The sequence below is a fragment of the Caretta caretta genome, chromosome 1, assembly GCF_965140235.1.
Source record: "Caretta caretta isolate rCarCar2 chromosome 1, rCarCar1.hap1, whole genome shotgun sequence".
NCBI classification, from domain to species: domain Eukaryota; kingdom Metazoa; phylum Chordata; order Testudines; family Cheloniidae; genus Caretta; species Caretta caretta.
In genome coordinates this window covers 109,568,334-109,580,754 of record NC_134206.1, presented here as the reverse complement: position 1 = coordinate 109,580,754, position 12,421 = coordinate 109,568,334, and the positions used below count along the sequence as shown (strand labels likewise).

Below are 12,421 nucleotides of genomic sequence, written 5' to 3'. Positions count from 1 at the left end.
ACATCTGAACGTTAACTCCCTTATTTTCCCCAGTCCCTGAAAATGGTTCTTTCCCCTCATCTTTTGTGACTTTTTCTGTCTGCAAGCCTTATTCCGGCTCTTTCCTTTCTTGTATTATGGGGGGCAGGGCAGCCGTTTGTGCCTTTAACCATTGCTTTTTATATCAGGCTTTATAAGGTTCTTAAAGGAACGTGTAGAGGGACCAGTCAGGCCTGCAAGCCGTGGCCAGACATCTTTCTTTAATGAAAATACTAAAGGGAATGCAGAAGATTTGTTTGTATACAGTTTTGCATACAGATAGGATACATGAAAACATAACTAATATTTTAGTGCTCTTAGATTGCTGCACTTTTGGCAGTGTGGCAAGTCAGAGCAATTAGCTCAATTAAAAGAGGCTAAGCCTTTGAGGAGAGAGCCAAGAGGGCAAGCCAACAAAGAGGATAAGCAGGACACGGTTAAATTAAGGCGCCTCAATTCAGTTCTCCAAGGTTGGGACAGAGCTGGTTCATTAAACCTCAGTGAATTCCTTTGCTGTAGCAGAGCCTTGCTGTATCTGGGTTTATGAAGAGTTTCTGTACACATTGATGTAGTATATTTCAATTACAAACCTTTTCTTATATTTGTGCTAGGGGAAAATACAATATTTTAAATAGACATTTATCAGGTAATTAGTTCCAGGTATTTTTGTACCAGATCACAAATTTGGGAACATCTTTTATTAGATAAACATAAATACAGCGTGTTGCTGAGAAATGAAAACAGCCACTTCCATTGAACTTATGCACACACTTTTTTTCCTGCTCTTGTGTTTTCTTGAGTGGAGCTTATTCTAGTTCAAAATTATCATAACTGGAGGTGAAATTAATTGCATTTCTAAACATATTGTGGATTTTAAAAACATTTGTTTATAAAAAAATAAATTACTGGACCTGACTCTCCTCCCTATTCTAGCCCCTTTCTGCTGCTCTAGAAGAGCAAAGAGGCCATAAATGTGACAGATCTTCCCATCCCAGCTACCGATTCTCTTGGCATGGGTCAGTCACCTAGTGATGTGAATCCAGCTCCTAGGCTACCCTCATCCCCATGTAGGGGATGTAGCTGAAACATTATTGTGCTCTGGTCATCCCTGACCGGTGGAGTACTCCTTATGGGTGCCAAAGCCATCAGGCAAACCTTAGACCAGCATTCTTATGTATGTTGGGACTTGTGTAGAACAATTTCCAGGATTGTAGAGCCCCAGGTTGCTCCTTTGTAGACACCCACTCCCTCCTGCACCAAGCAGGTACTGGGTACAGAAGAGACTCTGCCTCACTATCTTCATAGATCATTTTAAAAAAAAAAAAAGTAGATGTTTTGACTAATATCAGTAAACAAGAACTGTTATCTTGGTGACTGCCCCCACAAGGAAGCAAACTGAAATGGCTAGTTTTATTAGAAAGAGACTAAATTTTTTTGGAGGGTTGGGAAGGTAAGGAAGGGATGACCAGGATCAATATTTGTAAATGGAAAAGGGTAAAGGTAGTAGGAAGATAAATGCCGTATTCTAGTTTCTAAGAAAGTATTACAAATAGAGAACAGTTCTAAAACAAAAAACAGTAAGAAAACATATGATTAATTGTAATAGCAGGTAACTGTGCCCTGGTATTCGTAAGGTCTGAGGGCTCATTTGCCAGTATGGACCTCCACTGGTAGGATTTGGTGTTGAAATATGTTCATGAATATAAACCACAGTCAATCCCAAGCTGCTCCTTTTTACCTTAGATACCCCTGGAGCAGTCACTGTTTTCTGTGTATTCCCTGAAAACTGAGATATGCTTGTCTCCTGGGACACTAAGGGATTCCTGGAAAATCAGCTACATCCAAATTAGAAAAGGAGTACTTGTGGCACCTTAGAGACTAACAAATTTATTTGAGCATAAGCTTTCGTGAACTACAGCTCACTTCATCGAATGCATCCGATGAAGTGAGCTGTAGCTCACGAAAGCTTATGCTCAAATAAATTTTTAGTCTCTAAGGTGCCACAAGTACTCCTTTTCTTTTTGCAAATACAGACTAACACGGCTGCTACTCTAAAATGCATCCAAATTAGTTAGTATTCAAGAAAATATTGTCTAGTTCATTTATATAGTGCCTTGAATTATGCTGGGTGTTGTACAGAGCTGTAAGATAGGTCAATATATAAAAGAATATATGATCTAAATAGCCAGCATCCAGACAAGGGAATTGAGGGCAGGAATACAGCACCAAGATAGTGGTGGGTTTTTGTTTTGTTTTGTTTTTTTTAAAATGCTTTCCTTCTATATTTATGTGGTGGTTTTGTTTTTTGGGTTTTTTTTAAATCCTTGACTAATTGGCCATATTTTTTCCATGACCATATCAGCTTGCCTCTTACTTTTTTAATACTTGATTGTTTTGTGATCCTTGACTGTTGTTGTTGTTGGACTATTTTACTTTTCATATATATAATGTAAGGTAAGTAAATTCTATTCCTCTTTGGGCTGCAACTTAAAAAAAAAATACGTAATCCAGTATCCCCCTTCCCCATCTTGTAAGTGTAAATCCCTGGAATCCCCCCCATCTTCCTCTGATTAACCCTGATTCCCAATCCCCATTGTAGCTATATCATGAACTTGAAAAATATTCTTTTTTTTTTTTTTTTTATTAAAGAAACCAAAAAGATGATGACCAAAACCAGTGCTCAGTGTTCGAGTCCATGGGACAAGAATAAGGGATTCTGGCCTCTTCCTGACTAGCAGCTACTTCCATTTTCTGATGGAGTTGGGACTCCGAGAAGCAGGTCTCTCAGTCCATGAGGCAGAAGGCCACATGTTCTGACTTTCAATGAAGCGCAGCAACTCATCCTCTCTATTATTAGATTTCTTAAAATTAGAGAAGAAGTTTAAGAAAAAAAAAAAGAACCATTTTAAAAATAACCTTGTTGAGTTACAGGCTTTGAAACCATGTTAGTGTGGGTTACAAATCAACCTTAAATGCTAGAAGAAGGGCACTGGTTCTGCAGTTGCATTGCTTTTCTCTGGAGTTGACAGACTGTGACCTACGTGTAGCTCACAGTAAGTGGTCATTAAGGTTTCCCTGCCTCTCTTCAGGCCAGTAATCTGGATTTATATGACAAAAAAAGAAAAATCCTTTGCTCTTGGCAGAGTGAAAGATTAGCACTTTCACTGGAACCTTTAGATAGCTTAGTCTTTATGTTGCAAAATCTCCTACAATTGCTAATGCTGGTTCAATTTCGCCTTTGTTTGTAATGTTGGTGGATGGGCCGCTGGCTGTAACTGATGTCTTAAACAAATTATTTACCCCTGCTTGATTATGGTAACCCATCAACAACATTGGGGGCCTTGGTGTGTAAACACCAGTGGAGGCTAACCAGTGTTGGTAATGGTGGTCAAATTTTGCAGAGTTCACACCACTACTACAACTGTATCTCTATTACAGCATCTTTAAGTTCGTTACCCCTTGATATAACTCTTAATTATTACTGCAGTTGTTTTAGCATCTATTTATTTCTTTTCAAAGAATACCTTCTCCCATGTTGAATGTTAGGGTTTGTGGGAGCTAGGCTCATTAGCATTATACTTCTTTGCTCACCCCAAGATACTTTTATTCGTCGATTCCAAGGCCAGAAGGAACCATTGTGATCTTCTAGCCTGACCTCCCATAAAACATAGGTCATAGAACTTCCCCAAATAATTCCTAGAGCATAAGTTTTAGAAAAACATCCATTCTTGATTTAAAAATTTATCAGTGATGGAGAATCCACCACAACCCTTGGTAAACTGTTCCAATGATTAATTACCCTCACTTAAAAATGTATATGTTATTTCCACTATGAATTTGTTTAGCTTCAACTTCCAGCCATTGGATTGTGTTATACCCTTTTCTGCTAGAGTGAGAGTCCATTATTAAATATTTGCTCCTCATGTAGATACTTATAGACTATAATCAGTTTTCCCCTAAACCTTCTCCTTGTTAAGCTAAATGGATTGAGCTGTTTGAGTCTGTCATTATAAGGCATGTTTTCAAATCCTTAATCATTCTCATGGCTCTTCTCTGAACCCTCTCTGTTGCATGGTGAGTTACTATATTTCCTTTATACCCAATCTTAAATCCACTGAGAGTTTTTAATGCATTTTATTTCCTGTATGCTGTTTATACATTCTGTTTTCTCAACAGAGAAGTACAGTTAGTAATCAAAGTTCTCTTAAAACTAAATCTATAAATTCGTAAATTACAGATTGAATTTTAACTTTTTTATTAAACTGGTAGGGACAGTCGCTAATGCCATAACACATTTGCCCAATTACAGTTGAAGTTTAGAAAATATATGTAGTGATCATGTGTTTGTTAAAATTTTCAAACCAAGATGCCTGATTTTAGTCATTTGACTCGAAAACTTTGATCTACATGCTCTTTACTCTTTAGAGTAAAATTAAGCATACTACAGTGATGCCTAGTATAAAACAAATGTATGTTTGTACATAAACTAACTTCCTAATGATTCCTGTTCCTGAAGGCCAAAAGTTGGTGCTATTGCGTGACACAATTTTCCAACCACTTTTCTCTAAGCCATTACCTTTGCAATTCTGCTACCCCCTACTAATCTGACATCTTTTCAAAGCATTCTCATAATTATTTTAATGTTGAAATATTAAAAATTTCAGCATAGTATGATATGAGATTGAATGTCAGAATGCAGTAACTCCTCACTTAATGTTGTAGTTATGTTCCTGAAAAATGGAACTTTATGCGAAACCATGTTAAGCGAATCCAGTTTCCCCATAAAAATTAATGTAAATGGGGGGGGGGGGGGTGTTTAAGTTCCAGTGAAATTTTTTTCGCCAGACAAAAGACATTATATACATGTACAGTATAAGTTTTAAACACAGTTTAATATTGTACACAGCAATGAATGATTGTGAAGCTTGGTTGAAGTGGTGGAGTAAGAGGGTGGAATATTTCCCCGGGAATGCCTTGCTGCTAAACGATGAACTAGCACTCAGCTGAGCCCTCAAGGGTTAATACATTGCTGTTAATGTAGTCTCACACTCTACAAGCATGGACTGAGGCAGGAGGGAGGAAACACAATAGATGTAGGGCAGTAGCTGCAAACCCTTCCCTGCAAAAACTGAACATGATGATGAGCCCATGCTATCCAGCTGGAGCATACCGATCCCTCCTCCTGACAGCATATGCATGGCTGTAAAGGTGCTGACTTTCCAAAGTGCTGGGGGGTGCGTGCATGAGTGAGCGAGACAGAGAGGTGCATTGCCCCTTTAAGTACTCTGATCCCACTTCAAGTATGTTGCCCTTTTAAGCAGATCAAACAGGAAGCAACCGCTTCCAGCAAGCTCCCTTCCTTCTGTCCCTGAGCCCTGTCCCCCTCCTCTGCTTGGTAGAGAGGGGTATGGGGGGGAGGAAGGAGCAGGGGGACATCCTGATATCAGCACCCCTGTCCCCCACCACCCTCTGGGCAGAGGGCAGGATCCAAGGCAGAGGGAAGGATCAGCATGGCAGTGGGGGGAGGGCCACCTGAACTGCTGCTGGGCAGTTGCCAAGCCACATACCTTACAGGGAATTTAGGGGAGCTGATGGGGGGGCTGCTGGCCCCCCCGGTTCTAATCCCCACAAGGAGGGGCTGTTCTTTCAGAGAATCCTGCAAGCAGTGGACAAAGCAGGCAGCTGCCAAACTTTGTTATAAGGGAGCATTGCGCAACTTTAAACGAGCTTGTTCCCTAATAGATCAGCAATGTGACAACGTTAAGTGAAGAGTTACGATAAAGAGAAACTGCCAAAGTGATCATATTTGAAAAGACAACCAAAAAACCCAAACAGATCCTTTTGCTATGTTACCACTGAATGCACTACAGAAATTTTAAATGGAAAGAATTGTAATGCACATACTCTTCAGCGTTTTTGTGTTACTTTTGTCAATGAACTCAGCAAGGGCACTGAAAAGTTAATAAGCATTTTACTTTCTTTTTAGAGTTTGGGTTTCCAAAGCTGCAGGGAAATATTAAAGTAGAATTTTTAGTTGTAATTCTTTATTGCATACTCTTCATGCTCCCTTCCTTTTAAACTTTCCTGAGAACATTTAAGTTCACGGTAGGTTTTAATTTATTGAATAAACAAAGTTCTAGCAAATGCTACTTGACCGTGTCTGTTTAAAGTCGCATTCACAACTTTCCAGATCAGAAACTTAACACCTTTTCTGACAGAAGCAAACATTATATAAATCCCTACTATAATCATCTCTAAAGTATCAGTTTTTTCCTTATCAAATTAATGGTGTTGGGTTTGTTAAAGATTTTTTGGCAAGAATTAAATTTCTCTTGGCTACTTCTTTAGTGACTGAGCCCTGGTCTACACTGGGGGAAGAGGGGGGGATATGCAACTTCAGCTATGTGAATAATGTAGCTGAAGTTGATGTACTTAGATCGACTTACCATGGTGTCTTCACCATGGTGAGTCGACTGCTGCTGCTCCCCCATTGACTCCGCCTGCGCCTCTCGTGATGGTGGAGTACAGGAGTCAACGGGGGAGCGCTCAGGTTTGATTTATCACATCTAGACTAGATGCGATAAATCAATCCCTGCTGGATCGATCGCTGCCTGCTGATCCAGCGGGTAGTGTAGACATACCCTGAGAAACCTGGAAGAGGTGGTGAAGGCCCAGTTTATTATTTTGTTAGTCATGTTGTTCAGCCTGCTTCCACTAATGGTCAATTTAAACTGATATTGTTCCACTTTCTCCTTTAATTTAATCAGTGATCTGTAAAGTATCAGGGTATATTTGATGGGTAATATTTCTGAATTATTTTCCCCTTGTCTATTTAAGCTGGAGTGTCTAATGCAATTAGTGAGAGCTGGCGCTACTGTAAATGCCTGTACAACACGTTTTGCCCAAACACCAGCCCATATTGCTGCTTTTGGAGGACATCCTCAGTGCCTGATCTGGTTGGTTCAAGCAGGGGCCAACATAAACAAGCAGGTATGGATTAATGTTGGGTTTGATATTTGTTTAGTTTTTTAAAAAATACTCACATAGGTCTGGATCCACAAAGGGACTTGTGCTGAGTGTTGCAGTGCCTAACTTCTAGGCACCTAAAAAGTCATAGGAACAGTGTTGCAATCCACAAAGCCTGAGTTAGGTGCCCAAACCTGGTACACGATGAATGGGGAGAGGATAGGCATCTTAGAATGTGATGCCCAAAAGCTAGCTGGCTAGGCGAGGAGCAACCTAAACTAGCCAGTGGCAGATGTGGATGGGAGAGGTTTCTTAAGCTCTACCCTTTTAATGGAGATAGTAACCTACATCCAGGCTGCAGAGAGGTGCCTAGCTCTGCTAGGAACCCACCATGGGAGGGTGGAGAGAGAGACTCTAAAGCCTCATGGTTAGTGCATCACTTAGGTGGGAGATCCAGGTTCCAGCCCCACTGCTCCAGTGACTCAGCCAAAGCTTCAACAGCAGAGATTGAAGTAGTCTCACATTGTAATATCCCATAGCTCTGGAGTTAAACACGCTGCTTAGAAGTAGGAGACACCTATTCAAATCCTTTCTCCCCATCATGCAGAGTGGGGAACTGAACTTGGTTCTCCCACATCCCATGCTGAGTGCTCCAATCATTTGGGCTGAATGTTATAACGTGAGTGGATTTTGAATGATACCACACACCTACTGGATTGGGCCCCGAACACAAAATAGGCATTCACTTGTCTTTCCTCTTGCCAGTTTGTGGATTGCTCTTGGGCTTAGGTGGGAGTGAGGTAGCAGTGCACTTTCCCATGGGCAGAATCATATGCACCTAGGAAATATTTATGCTGAAAACTTAGGCACTGAGTGAGTTCAGGTGCCTACAGGATTAGGCAGCAGCTGAGCAGGAGTTTTATGGGTTGCAATGAGGCCTGAAAACGGGACTGAAGAATCTAAGTACCTTTGTGGCTCTGGGCCATAGTCCTTAATGAAGGATAGTTCGGAAAAAGTTTTAATTATTTGTATCTCATGCATTAACTGTAGAAAGCATAAGTGTCTTATAAAATGAGATTTATAAAGAAATTATAATGACAGTTTTAGTAAATGTGTTTTAACTCAACTGAAGATTTGAATAACCCATTTTTCTGCTCCAAGATTTGAGCTGTGGCTGCTGTTTTCAGTAAAACTGTCTTTATCAAGTTGCTGTGGTATTAGCAGCATGACCACAATTCTGTTGTTACAATGCATCTCTTAAACAGATAAGAATGTAAAAAATGCAACTGTAAGTCAAGCCACCATATCTAATTAAATAATGGAAACCACTAGTCAATGCAACATGATTCAATCAAAATTCTAACTGGTATTAATAGGAGCTGACTGAGATTATTTTAGGATGTACTTGTTTTCATAATATTTCTCTTCTGAGGCTAAAGGTCTTTATAAAATTCAACAAGTGACTTCTTTAAACTGTTTTTAAAAGACACACATTTTTCAGCATCATAATATCAGTGGTTGAATAGATTTTATCTGAGCTACTTAATCTTCATTACTGTATTGTGAGGCCGGACTAAGATTTATTTGTGGGTGGAGGATGGATTAGTATAACAGGCAATGAAATTGTGTGGGTGACTTTTGTACTCTGGAACTTTCTTAACAGTAATAGAGACAAGCAGTAATAATTACAGATTTGTACTGTTGTGACTTTGCAAAAAATGTGGTTATTAATGCACAGCAAGCATGACCATAAATTCCTTTAGTGCTGAACAATGTGCCATATATATTCTAGCACAGTGGTTCTCAAATTGTGGGTCAGGACCCCAAAGTGGATCACAACTCTATTTTAATGGGGTCGCCAGGGCTGGCTTAGACTTGCTGGGGCCCAAGGCTGAAGCCCAGCCCCCACCACCTGAAGCCTAAGGGTTTCAGCCCTGCGTGTTGGGACTCAGACTACAGCTCCCAGGGTCAGTGGGGCTCAGGTGTGCTCAGGCTTCAGTCCCCACTCCTGGGGTCATGGTGCAGTGAAGTTTGAAAATCGCTGTTCTAGCAGCAGTGAAAACATTTATTATAATGCTGTGGAGTGGCAATTAATATAAACAGATATATAGATTTAAAAAAAGAAATCTACAGTGGTGGATCAGAAATTTTACAGTTGCCTAGGTAATACTTCACTATTAAATAAATAAAGGGGTTACTTTCACTCTATTTATGCTGTATAATATTTACTATGAAACAAATAGGATGTGCAATATTGTCAAGTTAACTCCACTGTAGTAACGTTAACTTCTAATGTAATTTTTTTAAAAGAAAAAGTTGCACAGTTAAAATACAACTTTCATTTTTAGATTTTATGTGACAATTTTAATATCCAAATGGTCTCGATTGTTAAGATGAATGGGATAGGAGAGCATTTACTGAAGTCACATTTTACTGTGTCTTAATAGAGGCTTGCATGAGGGAAAGAGGTTAGATTTTGCCTTGAGGAAGGACTGTGCTATGATTGTTTCAATGAGACATGAACAACTTCCCACACAAAAGTTACCCCATCATCAACCTCTGGAGCTGTTGTTCAGAAAGGTGCATTTTTGTTGCCACAAGAGGGGCTTAATTAGGATCTGCTATAACTGAGCATCCTCAAACTAAGAACTGAATTTCCAGATTTATAGCTTTATTATCCAGCTAGCTTCTTTGCTTGTCTCAGTATAGTGTGATGAGCCTTCCCTTGTAGTAACAACCGATTCATAGAAAGGGTCTGGATGAGAAGTGCTTTTCTTGCTGTACTCTGTGCAGCCTGTTGGCCACTGGAAAAGAGAGATTGGTTCTTCCTGTTGACCCATTCTATCTGGTAATCTATCCAGAGTATTGTACCTAATAAAAAGAGTAATTTTGGAGGTAGGGAGAATTCATTAATTTTCCCATAAATTTGATCTCAGATGTCCTTCCGAAAGAATAAAATTTACTTGCTAGTTTTCAAAATTCAGGTTTTTTGTTTTTTTTTTAAATTCAGGAATGGGGAATAACTTTTTTCAATGGTAAGTGGGTTGTGTTTTCCAGTCTGATGTAAATATCAACATGCTTGAGTTTTTTCCTCATAATCTAACAAAACAAACCAATCATCTTCTAGTTAAAAATAATTGTAAATAATTTCATTGCTCCGGAAGAGTGTTTCAAAAGTACGCCTCTACCCCGATATAATGCGACCTGATATAACGTGGGTTCGCATACAACGTGGTAAAAGCTCTGACACGCTGCTCTGAGCAGCGTGTTAAGCAGGCCGTGGCCGAGGGGTTGGATAAGGGGCAGAGGGTCTCGGGGGCTGTCAGGGTCTCTTCCTCCCCCCCGTCCCCCGCACAGGGTCTGGGAGGCAGAAGCTTCGGGGGGGGGCACTTTTGGGGGCCCCGCAGTCCCAGAGTGGCCTGGGGAATTAGCGGGAGGCCGGGAGCAGCCTACTTCACTGCCCCAGCCCTGTTGCTCAGGGGAGGGGGCTTGGAAGAAGGGATCCTGCCCCACATTCACCGGCAGTGGCGGAAGCGGAGCAGCCCGGCCCCAGCCCGCTCCACTCCGCCAGCTCCCAGCTGTGGTGCTCTGCTTCCCGCTGCAGGTGAGTGCAGGACCTTTCGCCAACCCCCCTGAGCGACACGACTGGGGCCGGGGCAAGGAAAGTGGAGGCGGCTAGGGTCGCATCGCTCTGTTTTCTGCCACCGGTGAGTACGGGGGGCGTCCTTTCCCCAACCTCCCTGCACTCGCTGGCGGTGGGAAGCGGAAGCTCCCCCTCCCGCCCCCATACTCACCTGCAGCGGGAAGCGGAGTGCCACGCTGGGAGCTGGTGGAGTGGAGCAGGCTGGGGCCACGTTGCTCCGCTTCCTGCTGCTGCCGATGAGTGCCTGTCGGGGCGGGGCATGTGGATAGGGGGTCAGAGCAGTTGGGCGACAGGGAGCAGAGGGGGTTGGGTGGGGGGGGGCCTGGGGGTGATTAGGGACGGGGGTCTCTGGAGGGGGCGGTCAGGGAACGGGGGCAGAGCAAGTTGAATATTACGCGGTCCCACCTATAACACTTTGAGATTTTTTGTCTCCCGAAGACCATATTATATCAGGGTAGAGGTGTAGCAAGTGAATAGTAGTTATAATTTAAATTTTGCCACCTTAAGTATAGGATTTCCTATTAAACAAATGCTGTAAATAAGCACAATGATCATATTTTCTGTAATTCCCTTAATCCACTAAATGTCTGTAATTAGAGCGGCATTACCACCCCACTCCATGGTCTCACGGGTGTTTGAGGGATTTTTTTCTGGGACAGCAGGGAAAAAAACTCCTTGAGCCATCTAAGGAGCACACCTCTGTCTAATCCTCTTAATAAGACATTCAGCCCTCTCATGGTCTATAAGGGGACTCTGGGCTGAATGGTAGGTCATAAGGCAGTAGCAAAGCCTATTGGCTCCTGTGCACTTAAGGGTTTATAACAGCAGTTCTCAAACTTTTGTACTGGTGACCCCTTTCACACAGCAAGGCTCTGAGTGCAATCTCCCCTTATCTAAAAAAGTGTTTTTAATTTATTTAACACTACCATAAATGCTGGAGGCGAAGCGAGATTTGAACTGGAGGCTGACAGCTTGTGACCCCCCCCCTCCCCCCATGTAATAACCTCACGACCCCCTGAGGGGTCTTGACCCCTGGTTTGAGAACTCCTGGTTTATAAGCTTCTTACCAGCCCTGGGTGCTATTCTGCAGTGGAAGAAAAGCTCCCCACCTCCGCTTCTTGGGATGAGAGTTGGACCAGGTCTCTTGGGATTTGCTGTGGAAGTCATGTTAGTTATGTCTTAGAGAAAATTCCTTCCTTTTCATTTCTGTCAGATTTGCCTGAGCAGGTCAGTGTGGAGTTTTTTGCCTTCCTCTCAGCAGCCCAGGGAGCTGGTGGGTTGGTTATGTTGTAAAATTCATTTTTGTTCCAGGTTGGCAGGTGCTTACTGCAGGTAAGCATGCAGTGGGGGGGCGTGTCTAGTTTCCTGATAAATCAGAATTGGAAGCAGATTAGGAGAAGGCGTCTCCTAAAGAAAATGGGAAATGAGATAGGAGCTCCTAATGATCAATACAATGAGGCCCCCTTTTCCCTACTCCCTTACCCTCAGATGAGAGAGGGCAATGAGTCTCGGCACCAGTGCTGGTTAATGATGTTGGAGGCTGATGATAGCCCTCCAGTGGGTGTGGAACTGATTACACTAGGGTTGGTGGCCTGCACTGGACAAGTTATTGCTGGATAGTAGCCTAGCTCAACCACATTCTTGGTGTCTTGTCTGTTTTTCTGCATTGTCTGGGACAATTGCTGTGTAGCAGATAGAACGGAGTTTTTATCGGTGTAACTGGCCAGCTTTCCTGCTTTTCTAATCAGTAACATATATTTTATTTCATTGGTTCTGAAAATAATGCAAAGCAGC

General features: G+C 41.9%; 1 protein-coding gene across 2 annotated transcripts in view; it reads left to right on the top strand.

Moving 5' to 3' along the window:
• Nucleotides 1–12,421, top strand: part of ANKRD10 (ankyrin repeat domain 10) — a 51,950-nt gene that overhangs the window by 1,123 nt on the left and 38,406 nt on the right. The window contains exons 1-2 of one of the 2 annotated variants that reach the window (XM_048855257.2): nucleotides 2,864–4,092; nucleotides 6,856–7,008. In XM_048855257.2, the coding sequence (XP_048711214.1) occupies nucleotides 4,090–4,092; nucleotides 6,856–7,008 (156 nt within the window). In that variant the 5' untranslated portion in view covers nucleotides 2,864–4,089. Of the gene's footprint in view, nucleotides 1–2,863; nucleotides 4,093–6,855; nucleotides 7,009–12,421 lie in introns of those variants that run through there. The other variant, XM_048855244.2, reaches the window with a different exon arrangement.